General features: G+C 40.8%; 1 protein-coding gene across 5 annotated transcripts in view; it reads left to right on the forward strand.

Moving 5' to 3' along the window:
- Positions 1-27496, forward strand: part of DIS3L2 (DIS3 like 3'-5' exoribonuclease 2) — a 365245-nt gene that overhangs the window by 137240 nt on the left and 200509 nt on the right. For 4 of the 5 annotated variants that reach the window (XM_032355174.1, XM_032355177.1, XM_032355175.1 and 1 more), the window contains one exon: positions 411-645. In XM_032355174.1, the coding sequence (XP_032211065.1) occupies positions 411-645 (235 nt within the window). Of the gene's footprint in view, positions 1-410; positions 646-13932; positions 13988-27496 lie in introns of all 5 variants that reach the window. The other variant, XM_032355178.1, reaches the window with a different exon arrangement.

Genomic DNA, 27496 nt, shown 5'->3' on the forward strand with positions numbered 1-27496 from the left:
GTTTCACATGGAGTGCAGTAACATACTCTGCTGAGTTTTATCCCCTCTGAACATACTGATCCATGTGATGTACCCTTATGAAGCAGCTTAGTACTGTGGTATTCAGGGCCTCTGGGTGAGAGCGGATAAACAGGTAGGTACATCAGAAAAATGGGGAGTAGAGATGGCATTCATCTTGGGCATATTGAGGAGCTGACGGCCACTCTGGCAGTACTGGATTGGTCGTCTCCATAAGGTTATCTGTGCAGCTGGAAAATGAATATTATTTTTCATACTACATGGTGAGTGACCATTGCTGTGAGCTTCTGAATGTGCATTTTTCCCTTAGGAAAGAAAAACGAGAAGAGAAAAATCTGCTATTTCCCATTCTTCCCTCCAGTGATTTAGCAGAACTTTTCTATTTTCTTCAGGTAATTAAACCAGAGAGCAATGACAAAGAAACAGAAGGTGCCTATGAATTAGATCTCCCCGAGGAGCTCTGTGGAAGCCATCTCCTGCAGCAGCCCGTGAAAGGCTATAATGACAGTCCTGATGTCATTATAGAGGCTCAGTTTGAAGACAGCGACCCAGAAGATGGACATGGCAGCACACAGAATGTTCTAGTTGATGGTGTCAAGAAACCCTCAGTTTGTGTTCATGACAAAGGTGAGTGCTGGGTTGCTGTCTGACATTTTTACTAACCTGATTAAGGATTGGGATTCTTTTTGTGCTACAGACTTAATCACACAGTGCTGTTGGGACCTTCCCAACCTCTAACCAGTGGCAGCTGTTAGGAAGGGGGGATCTTTGACCCTTTCTGGCTGCTGGCTCTCAGGAGGGGTGGGAGATGCTGCTGGTGGCTCCTGGGGCCAGTAGTTGCTCTTTGTCCTTCCCTAATAGATCTTGAGTTGTGTTGATAGCTGACCTTGACATTTCCTGTGATGAGCGCAATCCACCCCTGTAGCTGACAGGAACAGAATTAAGCTGATCTTTCAAATCCAAAAAAGCTGTTCACTTTACCCTGGATTTTGCTTTAATTCAGTACATTTTAAAAGTATTTTCCATCATAGGTGGCGGGAATGGATCACCTTAAATTTGACAAGTAGATTATCTTTACAATGTGTTTCGATTTTAAACCTTGAAAAAAGGCCAGTCTTACTGTCTCTGATCAGATCTAAGCTATGTGTCCTCTGGATGCAGAAGAAAACAGGTACAAACACATGGGCAATGAGCTACGACCAAGGGTCTTAGCTGACCATGCACAGGAAAACCAAAGTAGCAGTAAAAATTGGAATATTTTAATGTACAGATTGCTAAGAAGTTTTAAGTGCAGGGAGTATATTTTCCAGCCAAATAGAGTTTTATCTATACTCTGACATGGAAATGATTGACCTAGGTAGGCCGGCTAGATTATGAGCTTTTTCAATCAGGAAGAGGTTTCTGATACTATCCCCTTGAAAGACTAGAAGAAATGCCAGAAGATGACTAAAAGAGGTTGTCCTGTGGACACACTGTGATAGGGACAGGTGGGCATGCCTCACTGACATCCTGAAGTAAGCTGGAGGTGATTTCAGCAAGTGACTGCATATGGATCCCTCTGTTTCTTCACTGCTGATGAGGTAGTGACCTGGGGTGCTGAGCATCTTCTGAAAACATGGGTCACTTTTTGGTGCCAAGTACTCCTCATTCAGAAGGAATTTCCAACTGTGAAATTCTTTTCGAATGAAGAGACTACTGCTTCAGTCAGTGGTCCTCCAGGTACGCTGACCTGAGGCACTCAGGTTCCTTTTGTTTTGTGGCCTGCTTAACTAGTGATTTCACTGTTCCAGGCTTGGCCAATATCAGTTGAATGTTATTCCTTGAAATTTCATTCCTCTCTTGTTTTCTCTTTCTTCCTTTAAAAGCAGTGGGATATGTGACCCTCTTCTGAGAGTGTGTTTATATTATCATGGCGTCACTATTGTGAATCATGTCTTCTCTGTGAGAAGAGAGGGAAAGAACCAGGACCCTATGTAGACAGATCCTCTCCAACAAGATCTTGCAGGACAAAGGGAGGGAGATCTCACAGAACAAAACCAGGCAAAGGAGCACTTTAAAACTTACTTAGTATTTGGCCCAAAACTGCTTCATGGAAACCTAGCTCTGGTGTTCGGACTTAACGGACTTCAGGAACTTCTGTTCCCCTGGGCTCCCAAACCGAAGGGATTAGATTCCCTGATTTCTTATTGGTGGTTGGTACCAACACAAGGGCAAGAAAATATTGATGGATGGGAGGGATGACAGAATTGATACTAGAGTGGATACTGATAATCTGCTTTGCTCTTTGCTTTTTGGGAAATTTTGATGCCAGACCTGCTCTTGGTTTGTTCTCTGTTGTAATTCCCCTCCTTCTCTCTTACAAGTGAATATCATCGAATCCCTTGCATGTCCACTGTATGCGTGTTTTTTTCTTACTCTTTTTATGGTCTCCCTATTTTACTGTTGTTTATATTCCTTCCTTACTAGGCCTGACTGAGGGAACAGCCTTAGTCCTTTCCTCAGTTTGCGGTACAAATTTCTCTTTCCTGCTAGCCTCTAAATAGAGAGTTTGTGAAACCACATGGCTGTTTCTCATTTCTTGCCCTCTTGATATTTAGGAAAATGGCAATTTGTTCTTTTAAAAATTATGGTGTTTTTAGGATATTTCAACCCACTTCTCTTCTCTGGATGATATAAAATCTGGTTACAGTTAGGATGTTGGTACTTTTTGCACCATTTAAGGTTTTGAAATTTGTTATTGAAACAAACCATAACCTTAAGAACATCATAAACTTTTCCTAAGACTTCTAGAAAGGTTCTTTGCTTTGTGTCATATTTGCAAATAGTTATTAATCCTAGTGGTGTTCCAGTAGGATTTCACACTGGTGTTCCAATGAGTGTTTTTATTTATTTTTGTTTCAATATCATGTTTTACCTAAAGCAAACCTTACTTTTTGCATGTGTACGTATTATGTATCTCTCTTTGCCCAGGAAACATTCCTGTTTATCCCATAACTATGATTCTCTGGTAAGTGAACAGGGTCTGCAACCAGTACCTGTTGTTACGTTAAGAGAAAAGTTTCTCTGGGCACCTGAGGCCTAGCCAGTAGTTTCTTCTAGGAAGACAGCCTGGATCTGTGCCATCCTCAGCCCCTGAGAGAGAGTGGGCCCAAGACCCAGGTCCCTTTCGCAGGCCCAGCCCTGCAGGTTCCTGAGGCCGAGCTTTTGCCATAGTCCAGGCAGCAGTGCTGTTGTCAACACAGAAGCCTGCCATCTGGGTAGAGATTGGGGACGGCCCAAATCAGTTTTTTGGTGTCAGAAAATTTGGTTATTGGTTACCTGGTTAACAAACGCCAGAGGATGAAAATCATGATGGTGACATGGTACTGAATGTGGCTCTCCTCTTTCATCATCAGGAAATTTAGGAGCATTTTTGGCCTCTGAATCTTGGGGATCATGACCTCCTGAGGTTGTGATGTACATTTCCTGTTCTCTGTCCTAGCTAGGTCTGCCAGAGATCTTGTTCAGTTTTTGGATCTGGAGACAAGCTTCCACTAGGACCCTGATGACAATGGAGTCCGGGACCCTTTCACTTTCCCTTCTGTCTCCTGGCCGCCTCTGGCTCTTCTCTGAAGGAAGAATCTGTGTGAAATCTAACTGCTTCTTCTGAGGCCTGCCTGGGTCAGCTCCAGGATGAGGATGAGACTTTTTCTCTCACTTAAGGTTATCTCCTTCCGTGGCGGTCCTGCTCAGTGTCCGTGTTTATGTTCTCTTCCCTTGGATGAAAATTGACTGCATTTCCCTTTGGCTAAGAAAAGCAGACCCATATGATTTTTCTCTTGTGATACTTCTAGGCTACTTAAATCCCAAGAACACTTTCTCCTGACCGTTGTTTCTTAGAGCTCAATTTCTTCTGTTTCCAGATTCTGAAATCAAATTTTCCCTAAATGGTGATTAGTACAAGAAGAGAGTTATGTTTGCTTCAGAAATTATATTAAACATTAAATACATAGGAATTTCCTATCAACCACAGTTTTTGGAAAATGTTTTGAAATGTCATTTAAAAAAAGGTAAAGCCACTCACTTCCCACCCCGGAATCCCATCATTTATAAAGCAACACGCTGAAATGTCAATGACTGTAAAGTTGGGAAACCTGAAAACACATCAATGAATGAATTCAGGTTCCAGCAGAACATGGTGCTTTATAGCTTCTGGCTTGTTTTTCATAGTTCCCGGTATTTTCAGAAAAATTAAAATAAATTTGGTCCCTCAAAAAAAGAAAAGGTAAAGCCATGTCCAGACCTTTGTGAGTAGGGGGCAGTGGAATTTTGATTTCCATGTCCTTTTAGACTGAGTGGCCAATGCAGTCACATCAGGTGTGATTCAGGTAGAGGTATTTGGTCAGGACTTACGGTGTCTAAGGCCCAGAGCCTGTGCTAGACTGGCCATTTCTCCCTGTGAAATCCCCCAAAGAAATACATGCACAAAGGACAAAGCAAGGCAGAGGAACAGTTCTTTATTGACTGAGGCTTTGACCTAAGCCAGAATGATGACGTCAGTTCAGCTTCCACTAGGAAGCCTGAGGCTTCTTACATCTTCTCATTCTTGCCAGCAGCTAGAATAATCTAGCTTTCTCATTTTTGTATTCTAGTTTAAGTTCTGTAAATTGCCTTTTCATAGCATTTTCCCATTGTTCTATCAGGGTTACTGTTCTCAGGTTTGTAGGAATTTCTTATCTATTCTCTATAATAATCCCATTTCCATTTTTGGAATTAGAAATCTCTTCTCCCATTCTGGCAGTTAGTCATTTTCACATTACCATTGTCTGTGGTGTCTTTTATCGAACAAAAGCCCTTAGTTTTTTAATGTGATAAAAATTAGTCATATACTTTACGGGTTTTTAAGTTTTTCTCTATTCTTAGTTCAAATAGGTATTCTCCCATGTAATCTTTTGTTAATGCTACAGTTTTGCCTTTTGCTTAACCTTACAGTGCGTATTCTTTTTTGATTGAGATTATTACCTGGTTTCTCTCTAAATCTATTTCTGATGTTGAACCATCCTAAAAATTTAAGGGTAGCCTCAAAAAAAGAGTTATTTATTTATTTTGGGAGAGCAAGAGAGTGCACAGTGGAAGGAAGGACAGAAGGAAAATTTACTGACCATGGAGCTGGATGCAGGGCTCAATCTGAGCCCTGCAGTCATGATCTGAGCTGAAATCAAGAGTTGGGTGCTTTACTGACTGCTTCACCCAGGTGCCCCAACAATTGGGGAAAGTTAAATTTGGACTATATATTAGATGACATTTTGGAATTACTGTTAATTTTCTTATATATAATAATGGTATTGAAGATATATAAGAGAATATCCTTGTTCTTAGGGAATTACTAACCAAAGTGCTTGGGGTGAAGTATCTTGATGTCTTTAAGAGTCTCATGCTCTTCCGACTGAGCTAGCCGGGCATCTTGATGTCTTTAACTTACTCTTATATGGGTTAGAAAAGCAAAAGAAAACTGTGTGTGTGCACATGTGTGCATCCCATGGGGGAGAAAGCTGATATAATAAGAGAAAGCAGATATAATAAAATGTAACTTAATAGGTATTTGTAATATCACTCTTTCAACTTCTTAGTAGACTTAAAAAATCAGTCAGCAAAACAAAGAGGCAACCCATGGAATGGGAGAAGATATTTGCAAATGACAGTACAGACAAAAAAGGTTGTTATCCAGGATCTATAAAGAACTTCTCAAACTCAACACACATAAAACAGATAATCATATCAAAAAATGGGCAGAAGATATGAACAGACACTTCTCCAATGAAGACATACAAATGGCTATCAGACACATGAAAAAATGTTCATAATCACTAGCCCTCAGGGAGATTCAAATTAAAACCGCATTGAGATACCACCCTACACCAGTTAGAATGGCCAAAATTAGCAAGGCAGGAAACAACATGTGTTGGAGAGGATGTGGAGAAAGGGGAACCCTCTTACACTGTTGGTGGGAATGCAAGTTGGTGCAGCCACTTTGGAAAACAGTGTGGAGATTCCTCAAGAAATTAAAAATAGATCTTCCCTATGACCCTGCCATTGCACTACTGGGTATTTACCCCAAAGATACAGATGTAGTGAAAAGAAGGGCCATCTGTACCCCACTGTTTATAGCAACAATGGCCACGGTTGCCAAACTGTGGAAAGAACCAAGATGCCCTTCAACGGATGAATGGATAAGGAAGATGTGGTCCATATACACTATGGAGTATTATGCCTCTATCAGAAAGGATGAATACCCAACTTTTGTAGCAACATGGATGGGACTGGAAGAGATTATGCTGAGTGAAATAGGTCAAGCAGAGAGGGTCAATTATCATATGGTTTCACTTACTTGTGGAGCATAACAAATAACATGGAGGACATGGGGAGATGGAGAGGAGAAGGGAGTTGAGGGAAATTGGAAGGGGAGGTGAACCATGAGAGACTATGGACTCTGAAAAACAATCTGAGGGTCTTGAAGGGGCGGGGGGTGGGAGGTTGGGGAACAAGGTGGTGGGTATTAGGGAAGGCACGTATTGCATGGAGCACTGGGTGTGGTGCAAAAACAATGAATAGTGTTATGCTGAAAAGAAATTAAAAAAAACATTTAAAAAAATCTTTAAAAAAATGGGCAAAAAATACCCATGTATTACTGAAAAGGAAGAATTGTCATGTTCTACAGCTTAAGCATGTGGTTGAAGAGCTGGCGTTGATCTGCCCCAGGCTTTGGCTCCAAGGTATTCTAGAGTATGAAGTCTTTACTGCTTATTGTTAAAAACTAACGTAGTTAGATCCGCTATTTTCATTTGGGTGTTTTTCCTAGTAATTAATTTTATTCAGAGAATTACAATTTTATTTTCCATTAATACTAGTAATTGCTCAAAGTGTCAGTAAAGAAAATCTTAGATTTTAATTTATTTGAATAAGAGTAGGTTAAGAATGGGGTGCCTGGGTGGCTCAGTGGGTTAAGCCTCTGCCTTCAGCTCAGGTCATGATCTCAGGGTTCTGGGATCGAGTCCACGTTGGGCTCTCTGCTCAGCAGGGAGCCTGCTTCCTCCTCTCTCTCTCTCTGCTTGCCTCTCTGCCTACTTGTGATCTCTCTCTCAAATAAATAAATAAAATCTTTAAAAAAAAAAGAGTAGATTAAGAAAGATCCTTGGAAAATACAAATCAAAACCACAATGAGATATCACCTCACACCAGTCAGAATGGCTAAAATCAACAAGTCAGGAAATGACAGATGCTGGCGAGGATGCGGAGACAGGGGAACCCTCCTACACTGTTGGTGGGAATGCAAGCTGGTGCAGCCACTCTGGAAAACAGCATGGAGGTTCCTCAAAATGTTGAAAATAGAACTGCCCTATGACCCAGCAATTGCACTATTGGGTATTTACCCTAAAGATACAAACGTAGTGATCCAAAGGGGCACGTGCACCCGAATGTTTATAGCAGCAATGTCCACAATAGCCAAACTATGGAAAGAACCTAGATGTCCATCAACAGATGAATGGATCAAGAAGATGTAGTATATATACACAATGGAATACTATGCAGCCATCAAAAGAAATGAAATCTTGCCATTTGCGACAACATGGATGGAACTAGAGCGTATCATGCTTAGCGAAATAAGTCAAGCAGAGAAAGACAACTATCATATGATCTCCCTGATATGAGGAAGTGGTGATGCAACATGGGGGCTTAAGTGGGTAGGAGAAGAATAAATGAAACAAGATGGGATTGGGAGGGAGACAAACCATAAGTGACTCTTAATCTCACAAAACAAACTGAGGGTTGCTGGGGGGAGGGGGTTTGGGAGAAGGGGGTGGGATTATGGACATTGGGGAGGGTATGTGCTTTGGTGAGTGCCGTGAAGTGTGTAAACCTGGTGATTCACAGACCTGTACCCCTGGGGATAAAAATATATGTTTATAAAAAAAAAAAAAAAAAGAAAGATCCTTGGAAAAATTAATGAAACCTTTAAATATTTTTGCAAAAATTATTGTTCTTATGAATGTACTATAAATGTCAAACAGAATGAGACTATAGCATATAATTTTTAAAAAATTATGTAAAAATAGAAAAAGTAATAAAATTATGTTAAAATCTTGTTGTTCTAGTAATCTTTGTTCTACATAGTATATGCTCCCATCGATGACCCCAAATTTGTAACATGTTTTTATTTTTATAAAATAAAGGTAATTTTTCCCACCATGATCTATAAAATTTGGTTCCTACTTTTTCCCTTTTTATTTTATTTTTTTAAAGATTTTATTTATTTATTTGACAGAGACAACAGCGTGAGAGGGAACACAAGCAGGGGAAGTGGGAGAGGGAGAAGCAAGCTTCCAGCTGAGCAGGGAGCCCCATCCCAGGACCTGGGATCATGACCTGAGCTGAAGGCAGACGCTTAATGACTGAGCCATCCAGTACCCCTGGTTCCCACTTTAAAGTAAATTTACTCAGGTTAATTTACCTGGGTGGCTCAGTCGATTAAGCGTCTGATTTAGGTTTGGTCATGATCTTAATGTCCTGGGATTCAGCCTCTCCTCAGGCTCCTGCTTAGTGGGGAGTCTGCTTACCCTCTCCTTCTGCCTCCCCCGTGTGTGTGCTCTCTCAAATAAATAAATAAAATCTTTTAAAAGATTATTGAAGACTCAAAATTGCTTTTGTGCATGTGAGTTATATCTATGAACATTTCTTTTAAAATTAAAACTAAGAAAACTTGAAAGTATTATTGCAAAATAAGTATACTTATTTCTAGTTGTGTTTCTGTGTACATTTAAGGAAAATTTCAGATTTCAAAATGATTTCTTCAGTGTTAATGAAATTATAGTAGATACAATCACAGTTGGAATACTGAGAAAAAAGTGGAATTAACCTCTAAAATGTACTCAATTATATTTTAAATCTAATATCTTAGAAAATTCTAGAAAACACAAGAATATATAAGCACACATTCAATTAGTCAGTAGAGCAGGGGTCAGCAAAGGTATTCTGTAGAGGGCCATACAGTAAACATTTTCAGTGTTGTCGGCCACACACACAGACATAATACGAATGGACATGGGAGATTTGGCCTGCTGGCCAGCTTAGTTTGCTAATCCCTACTTTACACCCATGAGAGAGTAAGAGTGAAAACAACAAATAACATCTTAGAATTATTTTGAGAAGAGTCTTAATCTTATGGTTCCTCCAACAGGGTCTCAAACCACGCGTGGAGAGCCACTGGTTTAAACTGTTGGAACTGATAGTTGCTGAACAGGATTTTAGTGTGTTTTAATTATTTTTTACTATTAGGAAATTCAACAGTTAGTTCCTTGCTTTAAGTGGTTATTGGATTGTTTTTCCCCCCTTTTTTGGTCCTGTGGGGTGCTAATTATAATAATGCAGGCTAAAATATATCACCTCAATCCCTTTCTCAGCTGTGGGGTGTTTTGGGGGGACGGTTTGTGCCCTGTTTCACTGTTTTGACAGTAGCCTGGTCTATGTACATCTTAATTTATCCAGCCTATTCACATGTGAATTATAAAATCTTAGATCCTCCTAATATGCCTAATAGTTTGTATGTATCATTATCTTGCACATTTTTAGAAAAAAACTTGAGTATTTTGTGTTTTTTTTTTTTAATGTAAAGTCTTTTTTTTTTTTTTTTAAGATTTTATTTATTTATTTGACAGAGATCACAAGTAGGCAGAGAGGCAGGCAGAGAGAGCGAGCGAGAAGCAGGCTCTCTGTAGAGCAGAGAAGCCCGATGTGGGGCTCGATCCTAGGACCCTGGGATCATGACCTGAGCCGAAGGCAGAAGCTTTAACCCACTGAGCCACCCAGGTGCCCCTATTTTGTGGTTTTTGATATTAATTTGAAAGGAAATTTTTTTCTATCATTTTCCTTCAGGTAATTATTGATATATTAAAAAAACCTGTTGTTGGGGCGCCTGGGTGGCTCAGTGGTTTAAAGACTCTACCTTTGGCTCAAGTCAAGATCCCAGGGTCCTGGGATTGAGCCCCACATCGGGTTCTCTGCTCTGCAGGGAGCCTGCTTCCTTCTCTCTCTCTGCCTGCCTCTCTGCCTACTTGTGATCTCTGTCTGTCAAATAAATAAATAAAACCTTAAAAAAAACCCAACAACCTGTTGGGGTTGTTTTAGTGTATACTTTAAACTGGAAACCTTAATGAGTGCTCTTATTATTTCTAATAATCTTTTAGTTGCTTGTTTTGATTTTGCACCTTTGAATTTGCACCTTCCCTTCCTAATTTTGTGCTGCTTACTTATTGCCTAATTTCACTGGCCATTGCTTTAAGAACTATATTACATAATAGTGGTGATTGCCGTCTTCTGGACTTTAATGGAAATGCTTTCAGTAATAAACTCTCAAGTACAGTGCTGGTTGTTGGCTTGAGACCAAGTTAACCAACTGTCCTCTTTCTTTTTTACTAAAAGTTTCTACTGGAAATGGATGTTGACTTTTTTCTTTTTCAAGTGCCTTTGAGCTTCTTTCAAGATACTGTTTTTCCCTTTGGCTTATTTACATGGTAACATAAAACACTGAATAAATCTTGCATCCCTCATGTGACCATGCCCCTCATCTGGTCATGGTATATAGCATGTTTTCTCATGTGACTCAATTCTGTTTGGTGATAATTTATTTGTAATTTTAGGGGCTTTGTGTAAAATGTGAGATTGGTGTGTGGTTTCTTTTTATTGTGCTCTTTTTGTTGTTTTGGTATTAAGTTCTATTAACTTGATAGGAAGAATTGGGGAGCCTTTTTCTTAGTGCTTTGGGGCAGTTAAAACAGCATTGAGAATGATCAAATTTTCTCAATGATTGAAGCATTTAAAGAACTCATACTTGAAACATGGTCTAGGGTTTCTTTAGCTGTACCTTCCTCCATTACCAATGACCATTGTTTTCTGTAGGAATTTTTTTCCTTTTCTTGCATTGATTTAGATAGTTCATGTTTTCCAGAAAAATCATATATTTTAACCACATATTCTAATATATTGGAATAGAGTTGTACAGAATCTTTTCAGTTGTTTAATTTTGTCTGGATCTGTTATAACCTCTTTCAATTTTCCCCTCATTTTGAAATTGCTAGTCCCCTAATTTTTTAAAAAAAAAAGATTTTATTTATTTATTTGAGAGAGAGAGGGAGATCAGGAGCAGGGAGAAGGGTTGCAGGGAGCCCGATGTGGGACTTGATCCCAGGACCTGGAGTCACAACCTGAGCCGGAGGCAGACACTTAACCAACTGGGCCACCCAGGTGCCCTGTTTGATTTTTAATAGAAGTTTATTTTTTAGTGTTTTTATTTATTATAAGTAATTTCTATTTTTATCCTTTCTTTCTTTTTTTTTTTTTTTAAAGATTTTATTTATTTATTTGACAGATAGAGATCACAAGTAGGCAGACAGGCAGGCAGAGAGAGAGGAGGAAGCAGGCTCCCTGCTGAGCAGAGAGCCCGACTCGGGGCTCGATCCCGGAACCCCGAGATCATGACCTGAGCCGAAGGCAGAGGCTTAATCCACTGAGCCACCCAGATGCCCCTTATCCTTTATTTCTAAGAACTCTCTTTTAGACATGTTAAATCTGAGGTGACCATGTGTAGTTGGAATGCAAGTTGAAGTTGATGAGAGAAGTTTGGGGTGGAAATATAGTTTAAAGGGTCATTCATTCGTCAGTTAGTTTCTCTCTAAGACTTTTTAAAAGGGACTGTTACATAGAGGGACCTTCCCATTCTCTTCTAACCCTGGGTTCCCCTTCTTGAAAGCCAATAAATATTATTTATCAAATTGTCCCCTGACCTAGAGTCTCTGTAATCAATAGAAGCTCTTGTGGGTTAAAAAAAATTGTGTGTGTGTGTGGTAAAATACATAGCATAAAATTTGCCATTTTAACCAGTTTTACGTATACAGTTCAGTTGTATTAATTACATTCATGATTTTGTGCGACTGTTACTACTGTCCATCCCATAACTTTTCATCACCCTAAATAGAACTCTAGAACTGTTGAGCTGTGACCTTATTTCACCCATTGCAGCCTTTGATAACCACTAATCTACTTCCTTTTTATAAATTTTTCTGTTGTAGATACTTCGTAAAAGTGCAATCATACAGTACTTTTCCTTTGTGTCTGTCCTATTTCATTAAGCATGTTTTCACAGTTCACTTGTGTTGTAGCTTGTATCAGCATGTCATTCCTTTTTGTGACCAAATAGTATTACATTGTGTGTACCACATTTTGTTCATTTGTGGATGCATGAATGGTTTCTACCTTTTGGCTATTGAATAGTGACTAATGCTGAAATGAACACTGGTGCACAAGCATCTTCATCCCTGTGTTCCATTCATTTGAACATATACCTAGGAGTAGAATTGCTAGGTCATCTGGTAATTCTCTATTTAGCTATTTGAGAAATGTGAGGTTTTTGAAAGGATTTTTTTGTTATGAAATGCATGGTTACTAGAAGGGTTAACAAAAACAAAAAATCATGATGAATTATAGGAAATCTTGAAGTAATAATAATTACATCAGTTCATTATTGAAATATAACTGCAGCTTGCCCAGTTCTTTTTTTTTTTAAGATTTTATTTATTTTTTGAGAGAGAGAGAGAGCATGAGAGGAGAGAAGGTCAGAGGGAAAAGCAGACTCCCCATGGAGCTGGGAGCCCAATGCAGGACTTGATCTGGGGACTCTGGGATCATAACCCGAGCTGAGGGGAGTTGCCCAGTCAGCTGAGCCACCCAGGCACCCTTGGCCAGTTCTTTCATCAGCATGTCCTTTTTACTTCCTCTTCCCATTTAGTATCATGGAATCACTCCTACCTACATGCCTGGTTTCTCTTTGGCGCCTCAGCAGGCCTAGGGGGCTTGGGTTTCAGAATATTACAAGTAATTTATTTTATAATCTGTACTCTGCCCCAGTCTATCCCTTCCTTATAGCACCTGGAATAGGAAAGCCTGTCAGCTTTCTTGCCCTTTTAACACAAAACTATTGCAATAGAAATTTAAATAAAAGGAAATAATCTATAATAAACTTTGTTCATGTTTTTATATGAAAATAGGAGTTTCCTTGACTCTAGCATGCCCTTCTCAGTGGAGGTGAGTGAAGACTTGAAGGTCTCTGGAGTTCCCTTCCGCATGGCTCTTCTAGCACCCTTTTCAGTATGGTGCCCCTCATTCTCTTGCTTGCTGTCCACTTCTAACTTTATTCTTGGCTCCCTGGATTATTTAATAATCCACTTTTCTTGGGCTTACTGGTCATGAAAAGGGAAGATCAACAGCTTTTTGTGATGGTGTCATTTTTCTCCTTATTTCTTATCCCTTGTTCATTAGATTTCTGTTACCTTTGAATCACTCTCTTCCCAGTGCATCCACTCATCCCCTTCTCTGGTACTTTCCAGGTCAGGCCATTCCATACTAGTAACAAGTGTTGGATCTGTGTATAGTTACATTGTCATTGAAGTTGTAGAATTCTGGACCTGCATGGGGCCTACAAGATTCATGTGCTGTTCTTGACATGTGATAGTCTACCCCTAGGGTCTTTTGGTGGAGCACTTCACATTAATCATAAATATTTCATAGCACTGAATGAAAATAGTAAATTTGCTTTCAGTAAGACTGTGAGATCAGCTTCACTTTTGTTAGAAATGATACAAGCCTACTACGGTAACAGTGACTTTCCTCACTAATCAGAAGCTCTAATTAATAGCTATATGTTTTTTATTAAAACAACAGCAGCAACAGAATAGCAGATTAATTTTTAATGCAGTTAAGTTACTAAAAATACTTCCAAGTGTGAGATCCTGGGCAAAAATTAATTTTTAAAAATGTGCTATAAAAAATCTGTTGTGATTAAAAGGTTAGAAACAACTGATCTAGTTCATTCCTTTTGTTTTACAGACGAGGAAACTGAGGCTCAGAGAAGTTACTTGGCTTGTCCAGTGTTCCACAGGAAGTTAGTGAGTTCATAAAAGAAAAATACCTTGTATTTACAGTAACAACAGACAATTTCTACATATGCATCATATTATTTAAAGAGCAAATCTTACCAGATCAATTGAATTTCTTTCTATAAGAATATATTAGGCATTGTTTATTGCCCTCCCAATGTCTATTTCACCTTTTCCCTTCCCATATGTGCCTAGATTTTCATCTGCTCCTTCCCCAGATCCTTGTACTTCGGGTGAAGTTGACCCCAGCTGCCAAGCTGAGTCTTGGTTGCCTTGTACCAGTTACTTGGTATGCTTGCTTACCTTATGCCAACTGAACTTTCTGAAGAATTAGAAGTGTTCTAATCTGTACTGTCCAAAACTGTAGCCACCAGCCACCTGTGGTTGTTGAGCGTTTGACATAGGGCTATTGTGACCGAAAAACTGAATTTTTAATTGTATTTAACTTAAATTAATTTTACTTTAAACAACTATGTATGATTCGTGGCTACTGTATTAGACATTGTAGCTTCGTATCATTTCCTCTTCCCATAGGCATATGACCTGAGCAGTCTAATTGGGGTGATTCCTGCGCAGAGTTCTGGGTTGTAAGTAGTTTCCTGATGGATATCAACAGGAAACATTTATCTCTAATTGCTCCTGACAGCTGTTCTATGACTTGCTATTAGTGTTGTGAATAGAAGAATGGAGAACAGGAAAAAATCTGGGCCCCTCCCGCCATTAGTGGGTCGTAGATCCACTGACCCTGAAGCCTGCCTGCCTTTCCTCTGGACTTCCAGGCGCATGAGTTACTGAGTCACTTTTAATATATATAAGCTGGTTTGTGTTGAATGTCTTGTCATTTCAACCAAGAATATCCAAGCAAATACGGAGGGCATTACATGCCGGTGTTACGCTCTTTGCTGCAAAAGAAAGATGATCAAAGAGTAAAAATCTAGATGCTTGTTCTTCAGGTGAACTTAGTCTATAAGAGGAGTTACAGTAACAGTTACGTGTTCTGGGTCTTGCCTGGGAATGGAAATTGCCTTCCCTAAGGTGGGAAGTATAGTCTGCCCCTGTCCTCAGGGCCTTGGTTAGACCATGAGTAGACTCCTGGCCCAAAAATCTTCAATACATTGACTGGCCAGTGACCAGTGAGATTTTTTTTTCTCCACAGCTTAAGGACTCTGGGGCTAAAAATGTGATATGGAATGATGTCTGGAGACACTTGGAAACAGAGGCTGCTAGTAATCAAGACAGTGCACATGGAGAAGAGGAACAGATTTGCAGAGAGAGGGAAGGGTCCATTCAGAGGGGGAAGGGCAGAAGGTGAAAGGAGGAGGGAAGATGAGGGAGAGGAAAAGAAAAAAAGTTTATTCTCTGGGCCATGAAGGATGAGTCTGGTTTGCCAGGTGAAGAAGGGTAAAAAATACTCTTGGTACAAACAGGGGCACAGAAGTGGATGATAAGTATTCACCCTACAGTGTGAATAGAGCACTTCCCAGTGAGAAGTCTAGAGAGGATGCTGGAAAAATAGGCCCTGGTGGGGTTTTGCCCAGTTATCTGTGGCCATGAAGAGTCTGTGGTAGTGGGAGTCATGCAAGGTTGTTAAGGAAAGGAGACTTTTAGGAAGAGGGGCATGGCATGGGACTAGTTAAGACTAGAGGCACTTAAAGACCTGAGTGGTGGCAGCTGGAATACAGAAGAAGAGATTGGTTACCAAGATATTTCAGAACTAGAATTGGCAGAGTTGGATGGTAGATCAGATATGGGACTTGAAGCAGAGGAGCATTCACGAATGAGAGTAACTTGATATCTAGTTTAGTAACTGCATGAGTATTTACATTCTTAAATGAGAAAAAAACAAGACCAGTGGTGAGAGGGACTATGAATTCAGCTTCTGATCACATGTTGAATTTGAGTTATGTAAGGGTCATTCAGTTCATGACATCTAGTAGGCATCTGGGAATAGAACTGTAGACCCAGAGGAGGGATGGTGAGAATTACGGATCTGAACAATGTCATCAGTTGGAGCTGTGGGAAATTGATGAGGTTATCAAGTAGCTGGCCCACAGTTGGAATTTACCCAGAAGTAGTCATTGTCTTATAAAACCAAGGCACAAACTGGTAAATAAGAAAAACCCAGGGGCAGAATTGGGGGTTGGGAAGTAGCTGATAAAGATTTTGAGAGTTTTGTAGAAGACCTAACAGAAAAGTATATGGAACTAAGAGGGAAGTGATGAGTATTTTCAAGAAATAAAGGGATACTTCTCTTTCCTTAGCAGGTATCGAATGATTAAGATGATTTTCATTTAAAAAGACTAATTCTTACAATTATTTAAAATCAACCTTTAGTCAAGGAGCCTCTCTCTCTCTTTTTTGCATTGAATTGAAAGAGAAAAGTTCAATTTGTTATTCATTGATCTGAGAAACTGAAAATCAGCTGTAGATGGGGACAGTTTTCATCTCCACTTCCCTCTACCTGGGACTCTGGGCACGATTGTCTGTGAAGTTTTCTGTTCTTTAGATTCTAAGAAGGGAAGGCTCAGTCAAGTCCATCTTCCCTAGTCATCCCTTTGGCCAAGCATCGTATTTAACTTGCTACCTAAGGTTTCCGATATTTTTTTTCTTCTGGTAGAGACCCTTTCATTGACACTACACAGGATTACTTGCCTACAGGTCCATCTTCCTGGCATTGATTTCCCCTTTGGGTCACTCTAAATAATGTCCTTTCTCTCCTGAGAATTACCAACTAGGTTTTTCTAAGTCATGCAGTAACATGTCAGGGAATCTTTACTTAATAGAGCAGTGGTGACTGCAACCTTTTGAGATTTACAAAAAGCTGTTGAAGATTCTAACTAACGCTACGGGAAAACAAAACAAAATTGGGTCATGTGGCTCTGGATGGGGAGAGAGAACTGACAGCTGTCCTACTCTGGGTATAGAATGTCCACCATTAAGGGCAGATCTTATTTAACATTTTATAGGAGAAAATTGTGCCTGGTTTTCAGATATTGCTTAAAAAAAAAAAAATTCAAACATGAATGAGTCACCCCATCCCTGTAAGTGGAAGCAGCCTCCCACCCTTGCATACCCTTTCACTAGCCCTAGAGTGAAAACTCAGCTACACAGTGAAGTCTCTCATCTCTGCTCCCAGTTAGCTGATCCCTCTTTGCCCAGTCCCCTCAACTCTGATTCATTTGCTTGAGCCAGAAGCCACAATAACTTATGAACTTGGTGGGCGTGGCCTAGGCTCTGACACTGTTTTTGACCCTCCTATTTCAAAGCATCTTTAGTAGCTTACTCTGCTTACTCTGGTACACTGGGACCAGGATCCAAACCTGTCTAGTGAGGCCTGTTTGCATCTCTTACCAGGGAAGGGGGGATCCAACAAAATCTGGCAACACTCATAGTAGGGAGAAAAAGGTCCTGAACAAGAGCTTTTCCTAGTCATTCTTGTCTCCTACTGCTTCATTTTCCTTTTTATAAACACACACACACACACACACACACACACCCCTTCATCATAAATACTGGTCTCAACTTCTTCATAGATTCTTTCATAAATCAAATGAGGTAATGGAAGGGAAAGTATCTCACAAAGGTGAAAGCATAGCATCCCTTTATAGGCATTTCCAAATCTTTTTTTTTTTTTTTTTGAAGACTGTTGCCTCTTGGAACAATACTTGTCCAATGAATCTTCCTGTGGAAGTTCTCAGACCACATCTGTGATGAGCTCTGATAGCTCTCTTTGGCAGTTCGTGCCCACTAGGGCTCTCCTGCCTGCTTCTCCAACTTATGTTCTGACACCTACCCATCCAGACTTTAGATCCAGCCAAGCTGGGCTTCGTTGAGTAGGAGTATCACTCCTAAACCCTCCTTGTGCTTTTCTGCCTTCGAGCGTCTGAGCCGCCTCTTTTCTGCCATGAATGCTGCCTAATTACCATCTCCTGTGAAAATCATCCCTTTGGTCTTCAAATGTCAGTTGTCATTTTACATGTGTATTAATTATCTATTGCAGTGTAACAAACTGCCACAAACTTAGTGGCTTAAAGTAACACTTGCATTTTTTGTGGGTCAGCATAGCATAAAAAGAAGTATATATTTGGCCTCTGCCCCCAGTTTTTGACTCAGAGCTCCTAAAACCCTGGGAATTTCCTTAGCGATAGAGGTCCTAGGAGTATCTTTTGTTCTAATGTTTGGTCTGACCCTGGTTCGTGACACAGAGCTCCTAAAACCCCTGTAATTTCCTGAATGGTGGGGGTGATGGGAATGTCTTACATAGCTCCTAAATCCCTTGGCACTTGCCGAATGATTGGAGCATCTATTGTTCTATGAAGCAGCTCCATGTGTGGACCCCTGCATAGCTTCAGGATGGAGGCTGGCTATCTAGAAAACCAAGCCATGATTAGAAACTTGACATTTTCAGCCCCACCTGCCATCCCCCAAGGAGGGGAGAAGGGCTGAAGATTGAGTACCAGTTGATCATGCCTATGTGATGAAGCCCTCAGAAGAGTTTCAGAACAGCAGGGTTTGGGTTGGTGAATGGAAGAGTGGGGCACTCCACTGCGCAGGAACAAGAGCTCCTGCATTTGGGATCCTTCAGGACCTTGCCCTATATAGCTCTTCATCCCGGCTGTTCATCTGTATCCTTTGTTAAGTTTTTTGCACTAAACCAGTAAGTGTACATCCAGTGTTGCCATGAGTTCTGTAAGCCATTACAGCAAATTATTGAACCTGAGGAGGGGGGATCATGGGAACTCCTCTCCCCGATACGTAGCCAACTCAGAAGTGTGGGTAACCTCAAAACCCACTATGTACATTTGGTGTCTGAAGTTGGGGGCAGTCTCATGGGATTGACCCCTTAACCGTGAGGTCTGTGCTAAGCCTAGGTAGGTAAGCATCAGAATTGAATTAAATTATAGGACAGCCAGAGAATTAGGGAGTTGCTTGGTGCAGAAAACCCATGCATTTGGTGTCCAAGGTGTTGTGAGGAAACAAGGCTCTCCTTGAGTCAGGAATCTGGCCATGGCTCGGATCTGTCCTCTGCTTCAGAGTTTCTCGCAAGGCTGTAATCAAGGTGTCACTCATCTGAAGGCTACGCTTATGTGGTTATTGGCTGTATTAGATTCCTTGTGGGCTCTTGGGCTGAGGCCAGAGGCCGCCCTCAGCTGCTTGCTGCATGGGCCTCTCTCTGTGGCAGCTGTCTTCACTGGATCCAGTAATGGAGAGAGTCTACTAACAGGGTGGGAGATATGTCTTATGTAATCTAATCACAGAAGTGACATTCCTTCATCTTGGCCATATTCTGTTAGAAGCAAGACACGGGCCCTTCCCATACTCGAAGGGAGGGGGTTATCCAAGGGTGTGAGCCCAGAAGGTTTAAGGATCAGTGGGGGGCCATCTTAAGACACTGCTCATCGAAAGAGGTTTCCTCATTTTTTTTTTCAGCTAAATATGTGATCTTTCTCTTCTGTGATTCTTCTTCATAGCTACTTTTTTTTTTCAGTTTATATTCCATCACAGATCTTATTATGGTTTAATATTTTCTTTTCTTCCCTCACATAACTGTTTTTGCTCATCTTTCATCCACTTGCAACTCTGAGAACAGAGTCTTGTATTCAGCAAAAGTCTCCCATTTTTTCCTTCTTTGAAGCTAAAGAAGGACCAGAGTTGCTGTCTTGCTTAGCACCAGAGTCCTTTCTGTCCACAGCAGCCACATACGAGCCATTATAAAACCTTCAAATTCGCCAGTTGGGCATCAAAAGCAGTGACTCACTCATGTCTGTATAACCTGGCTGGAGTGACCCATACGAGTCTGATTTGCATTTAGAGTTAGAGCTTGTTACCTTATTAAAGAGAAACCATTTTCCATCAGAGATGCTTTACGCATTAGCGTAAAGTGGTGCATTGTTCTGTTTCCGAGGGGGCCCGGTGGATCTCAGATAATGATGCAGTCTATAAAAATCAACTTCTTCAAACTGTCTGTTTTCTTTTGCCTCTTAATGATCACTTTGTGGTCCTGCTTTTTTAGGTCAAAGCAAGTGAACTGATAAAAAAGACTGGCTCTTGGAAGGGCAGCATTTTAATTCTGTCCCCTTTTCCCAACAGTGGGCTGGACCTATTCATTCCTGTTGGAGATGTTCAGTAGGGTATGCTTTAAGAGGCTGGTACATAAGAGAGAGAGGATATAGGTTTGATATATGTGGAATTAAAGACTCAGAACACGGGACGCCTGGGTGGCTCAGTTGGTTAAGCACCTGCCTTCGGCTTAGGTCATGATCCCAGGGTTCTGGGATGGAGTCCCACATCAGGCTCCTTGCTCGGCAGAGAGCCTGCTTCTCCCTCTGCCTCTGCCTGCCTCTCTGTCTGCCTGTGCTCGCTCGCTCTCTCTCCCTCTGTCTCTGACAAATAAATAAAATCTTTAAAAAAAAAAAAAGACTCAGAACACAACAAAACTCATCTAATCTAGCTTCCCATGCTTTGAGACCAGTCTCCACTCAACCCTCCAAGATGGCTTAGCACCTTTTTCATTTGAAGTTTTTTTTTTTTAAATTAACATACCATGTATTATTTGTTTCAGGGGTACAGGTTTGTGAATCATCAGTCTTACACAATTCACAGCACTCATGATAGCACATACCCTCCCCAGTGTCCATCCACCAACCACCCATCCCTCCTACCCTCCAGTCTCTTATGCTTTGTCTCCCTCTCTGGTTTCGTCTTGTTTCATTTTTCCGTCCCTTCCCCTATGATCCTCTGTCTTGCTTCTCAAATTCCTCATATCAGGGAGAGCATGTAATTGTCTTTCTCTTATTGACTTATTTTGCTTAGCATAATACCCTCTAGTTCCATCCATGTCATTGCAAATGGCAAGATTTCAAGGTTTTTGATGGGTGCATCTTTCATATATATATATATGCATCTTTCATATATATATATGAAAGATGCACCCATCAAAAACCCCGAAATCAATCAATCAATCTATCTATCTATATTTCTCACATTTTCTTTATCCATTCACCTGTTGATGGACATCTAGGCTCTTTGCATAGTTTGGCTATTGTAGACATTGGTGCTATAAACATTGGGGTGCAGGTACCCCTTCAGATCACTACATTTGTATCTTTAGGGTAAATACCTAGTAATGCAATTGCTGGGTCATTGGGTAGCTCTATTTTTAACTTTTTGAGGAACCTCCATACTGTTTTCCAGAGTGGCTGCACCAGCTTGCATTCCCACCAACAGTGTAGGAGGGTTCCCCTTCTCCACGTCCTCGCCAACACCTGTTGGCGATTTCCTGATTTCCTGACTTGTTAATTTTAGCCATTCTGACTGGTGTGAGGTGGTAATTCACTGTGGTTTCGATTGTATTTCCCTGATGCCAAGTGATATTGAGCACTTTTTCATGTCTCTTTGCCATTTGGATGTCTTATTTGGAGAAGTCTCTGTTCATGTCTTCTGCCCATTTTTTATTGGATTATTTGTTCTGTGGGTGTTGAGTTTGATAAGTTCTTTATAGATTTTAGATACTAGCCCTTTATCTGATAAGACATTTGCAAATATATTCTCCCATTCTGTCAGTTGTCTTTCGGCTTTGTTGACTGTTTTCTTTGCTGTGCAAAAGCTTTTGATCTTGATAAAGTCCCAATAGTTCATTTTTGCCCTTGCTTCTCTTGCCTTTGGCGATGTTTATAGGAAGAAGTTGCTGAGGTCGAAGAGATTGCTGCCTGTGTTCTCCTCAAGGATGTTGATGGATTCCTGCCTCACACTGAGGTCTTTCATCCATTTTTGTCTATTTTTGTGTATAGTGTAAGGAAATGGCCCAGTTTCATTCTTCTGCATGTGGCTGTCCAATTTTCCCAACACCATTTGTTGAAGAGACTGATTTTTTTCCATTGGACATTCTTTCCTGCTTTGTCGAAGATTAGTTGGCCATGGACTTGAGGGTCCATTTCTGGGCTCTATTCTGTTCCATTGATCTATGTGTCTGTTTTTGTGCCAGTACCAAACTGTCTTGATGATTACAGCTTTGTAATAGAGCTTGAAGTCTGGAATTGTGGTGCTGCCAGCTTTGATTTTCCATTTTTTGAAGTTTTGATGGATAGCTAGTCTTGAGAAGTCTGGTAAAGAAACACTGGTTTGATTTTAGTAAGCACTGTATTCTGGTGTTGAAATAATCACATCATATTAAGATTTAAAGGTTGGCCCCTTTAAGAAAAACTCCGATGAAAGTCAACTTAAACTTGGAGGAATCATCCATCTGCTGGGAAAGATGCAGAATTAGTAAGTTAAAGCCAGCTACATTATGTGCCTACATTTTGGGTCTTTGGGGAGCCATGAGGCTAAAAGCCAATTAAAGCTTTAGTAGAGAGAAATTTAAAAGTGGTTTCTCCTGGGCAAGAGAAAGATTTGGAGCAGAGAGTGCGAGTAAAGCAGGAGAGTGTTGATGATGTAATTAATACAGTTAACAGCTGGGAATGGGAATCAGTGCAGAGCCCCATCTGAGAAGATGACTCTGTGAGAAACTCAAGTTTGGGCCTGAAAGCTACACTATCTAGGTTTTGGCTTCAAATCCGGAACCTGAAGGCATCTCTGCATGGTCAGCCTGGTGAGGAGGGTGGCCAAATCTGCTACAATGAGTATGCAGATTAGAACAATACAAAAAATTGATAGCAAAGGGATTTTTCCTCTTACTGCTTGAGTATTAACTCCTTTCATCCCTTTATTCATCCTTTTCTCTTAATATGTCATGTCCTTCTTTCCCCAGTTTCTACCCATCTCTCTACTCTCAGACATTGTTATCTAACTGATGTTCCCAACCTCTGCCCGGAGACGTAGAGCCTTATCTCCAGCCTGCGTAGAGGACATTATCATACTTGTATCCCATTGTCATCCCAAACTTAAAATTGCCTCAAACAGAGTGATTGCCTTCTCTCATTATCTTATCACTCAGCCAGATCTCTCAGAAATCCTGTTTTCTTTTCCATTCTCACTTCATCAAACCTGTTAGGATCCTGAAGGCTGTGTGGCATCATGGGAAGGGCATGAGGTGCCCGCATACATGAGGCTGGCACCTATGGCAAGCCTGTTACTTGATCTTTGTAAGCCTCATTTCTCCTATCTCTCTAATTGGGTAATTGGCATGATAATACCTGCCTACCTCATTGGATTACTGGAGAATATAAAATGTGGTTTTGTATATAAAGCATGTAACACAGTGCCATACATGTGCAGTAGGTGCTCAATAACTAGTTAGTAGTTTTATTTTGAATGCACAGAGTACAGTGCCTGGCATGTTCAGGGCCACTGTTTGGAGATGCCACTCGCATTTGATCTTCCCCGGAATTGTGTTTCCCAGCTTGGAATGTATTGGGTATCCTCCTCTAGCACTTCTCAACAGATGAGTTTATAGGTTTCAGAGAAAAGCTGCTCTACCCCGCCCTCTATGGTCCCCCTCAACTTTCAGCCACCACGTTCACAAACGACTTATGCCTAGACTCATCCCCTCCCTAATTTGTTTTCCTATGGAGAAAGTGGCATCTCTGTCCTTCTGCGCGAGGCTAATCTTTACCCCGGGGTTCTGATACCATCCCTTCCTTCCCAGGGCCCCCTCCCAGTCCTCATTGTGCCGTCTTCAACCACACCTCCTGTAGTGGTTCTTTCCCATCAGCAATTAACCATGACTGAGGCTCCCTTATCTTAAAAAAATAAAATAACAACCACCATGTCGTGAGTTCTCTGTACCCCTCCAGCTACCACCCTGTATTATTCCAGTCCTGCCTAGTCAGACTTTCGGAGCCTAGTCCACACCCTCGTTTCCTCCATTTACCTTTCATTCCGTTCCCAGCGCGTTGCATTCGGAGTTCACTGGGTTTCCTTCTTTCAAATGAGTCTTCAAAAGGGTTGCCTGTGACCTTGTTATTACTAGGGCCACCCTGCTGACCATGTTGAAATGCTTGTTTTGTAGTTTTTTGGTTTGTTTGGTTCTTTGGTTTTTGCTTTTGTTTGTTTGTTTTGGTTGACTCACCCCACGTTAGCCTGATTTTTCTCCTACTTTCCCAACTGCACCTCAGTTTCCTTGTAGGCTTTTCTGCTTCTGCTTTCTTAAATATTGGTGTTTCTCCCTGCTTTGACTCTTCTAATTCGAAACCTTCTCTGAGGAGGCCAGTCCACTCATCCATTTGCCCTCTGTACACAGGTGACACCGTCATTTCCGTCTCTAGCCCAGACTTCTCTCTTAAGCATCAGATCACCTCAGACTTACCAAGTCCTACTAGAACTTAGGTCGCCTCCTGGTTGCCTGGAGATGCTCTTCCTGTGGTGGCTCACTGCCCATTTGTCTTTAGTGTGAGTCAGAATCAGAACCCCCTGGGGAGCTTGTTCCAGCAGACTGCTGGGCCCCATCCCACCAGAAGTCCTGAATCCCTCCATCTGGGGGTAGGTCCTGAGAACTTGCACTTCTGGGAGTTCCCAGGTGATGCTGTTGCTGCTGGTCAGAGAACTCTGAGAACTTCTATTTAAGGTATTGATGCTGGTTCTCCCTATTCCTTACTCTCTCCTATGACCTCCCTCTTTTCCCTTCACTTAGCATTCACATATCTTGTCAGTCTAGCCTTTTAACTACCTCTCTAGTGTGATTCAAGCATTAAAAGCTAGCTGGCTTTTCTTTCTTTATAGATTTTATTATTTGAGAGAGAATGAGCAGTGGGGAGAGGCAGAGGGAGAGGGAGAAGCAGACTCCCTGCTAAGCAGGCAGCCCATTGTGGGGCTTCATCCCAGAACCCTGGGGTCACGACCTGGGCTGAAGGCAGACACTTAACTGACCGAGCCACCCAGGCACCCCTCTAAGTGGCTTTTCTGTCTCCTGTCTGACTTCTCTCTGAACACAGCCAGTGTGAGCTTCTTAAAGCACAAGTCCTGTTAGTCTCCTGCCTACTTTATTCTATAGCTCTGCATTGCCTTTGGAGTAAATTCAGACTTCCTGATGTTGACCTGGCCTCTGCCTGCCTCTCTCGCACCAGCTCTTGTTTCTCCTTACTTCACACAGAAGGCACCAAGCATTCAGAAAAGTAATGAATACTTTAAATATACATTATATAGCAGTCATTGAGTGCCTCCTTTTACACACATTAACTCCATTTAATTTTTCTTAACCCTATAAGATTGGTACATTTTACAGAGGAGGAAATGTGACCCATTTTATAATGTTACCATTGCCCTGAACACCAACCATGTCTAGTCAGTTGTGCCCAGGATGACAAGGTTGTATTCCCTCAAAACTCACTGTAAGAGCCAATAATGATAATAATGATAATGATAATGATATCAACAACAATATTAAGAGTATCTAAGAGTTTTGGTTATTGTACTTTGTGCCAGGGTACTCCCTGTAAACATAAATCATGTAAACTATTCCAGATTTACTGGGGAGGAAATTCACAGGGAAGGAATAACTTGTGTCAAAATCACATAATTCAAGGTCACAGGACAGAGGTTTGAATTTAGGTCTTGTGACTTCAAAGCTCATGCGTTTAACTACTCTTATCTTTCCTATGGGTGGAAGCAGTGAAATTGTATTGAGAGCTATTTATTACTTGCCATCTTGTAAAATTTAAAAATTTTCAATGTCTGTAACTGAATTATAAAATTTTTGGCAACCCTCTCCTCCTCATTGGAACCCACCCACAGGTACCTGTCTTTCTTCCAGATCTTATCATACTGTGGTGGTTGGACTTGGAGTCGTGCTGGGTTCTGACACCCCCTCTACTAAACACCTCCTTGGATAAACCCTGGGATAAGTTCCTTTGCCTCTTTGAATGGCTGATGGCTATTCTGTAAAAATCAAAACAGTAATACTTCCTTCATGGGGTTGCTGAGAAAAATAAATGTGAGAGTACCTGCTTCTTCTCTCTGTCCCTTGTGCTTTTGCCTTATATAACATTGGGCATTATCATAGTGGCTTCCTTACTATCTCCTACTGTCTTCCTTACTATCGCCTGTTGTGTTTCCTGCACAGGTCACAATTGTCCCCTCCCCTGTTCTCACCCTGTCACTCTTCCTAACTATGCTCTACAGTGCCGCCTGAAAAATATTTGTAAAATATAAATCTTGGGGACTTTCTGTTACTAGTAATGGTGGGCTATTATTCAAACACAGTTCTGCCTGCTAAAACAACTAAAAATATTTGCATAAAGTAAAAAAAAAAAAAGACCCCAAACTTTGATCATTAAAGAGCAGGCAATGTTGCAGATTTTACCAGCAGTAATGGGGGACAGAAATAAAGTAGCTGGGGTCTCACAAGAAGCTGGGACTCCAAAGGGCTCTGCCATGTGGGTGAGCTCACTTGGAATTACAGCCCAGCTTCAAGCTGACTGGGTCAACCAAGGAATCTCAAGTCTTGAATTGGCTTAAGGGCTGGTATTCCTCCAGGCACCAGGCAAAACCAAGTGGAAATCCTTTCCAAAGGAAGGTTTCTTCAACCCAGGCCTCAAATTATTCAGTGATGAGCATGTAAATATAACCAGGCACCCAAGGAAACCATATTGCAGTTGCAAGAACCATCAACAACCACATGCAATAGAAGCAGCCCTTCATACACGTCATCAGATCCTGGAATCTGTAAAAAACTACTGTGTTTAAAGAAATAAAAGATAAGCTTGAATATATCTGCAAAGAGTAGGAAACTACGATATGTGACAAAGCAAATTGGAAAAGGAACCAAATAAAAATTCTAGAAATAAGCATAACTTTAATGAAATTAACTCAGTGGATGAGGAAAAATGTAGTATATTTGATGGCAGAGTTTAAAGAAGAATGCCTCAGTGGGTGAATTTAATAGAAGATTGGATAAAGCTAAAAAAAAATTAACAAACTAGGAGACAGTAAAAAAAAAATTATCCAGAGTATAACATGGATAGACAAATAGAAAACACAGAGGAGAAGGGTCTAAATAAGTTAAAGTCTTAGAAGGAGATGAGTGAAAAAATAAGCAAAATGAAATTTAAGGGTACTGGCTGAAATTTTCCATAACAGCAGAGATACCAAACCACAGATTTAAGATGACTAATGATTGCAAGTAAAATTTTTAAAAAATCCTAACTTAAGTGCATCAAGATGTAAATCAAAAGCCAAGAGAAAATCATTAAACCAGCTAGAGAAAAAGATTCTCTTCATAGGAGCAGCAGACTGACCTTTCACCAAATATGATTCTGATCATGGCATTCTCAAAATTTTCAATAGCTTTCTGTTCCTATAATATAAAATACATGCTCTTCAGCATGTCATATAAGGCCTTTCATGCCTGGTCTCTTCAGCTTATTTGAACATTGAACCTTCCTCCTTCTCCCATTTATTCTTAATTGTGTGCCTTTGCACATGTTCCTCGCCCTTTCTGGGATGTCATTTGTTTAACTGGATAGATTAAAATTCCTTTTGCCCAATTCCTTGCCTTTTTCTTCACATTACCCCCACTTGGCATCACAGTCAAATCATCCCAAGACCTTTTGATGCACTTGTGAAGTGTTAAGAATCAT

Source organism: Mustela erminea, chromosome 8, assembly GCF_009829155.1.
Source record: "Mustela erminea isolate mMusErm1 chromosome 8, mMusErm1.Pri, whole genome shotgun sequence".
Classification (NCBI taxonomy): Eukaryota; Metazoa; Chordata; class Mammalia; order Carnivora; family Mustelidae; genus Mustela; species Mustela erminea.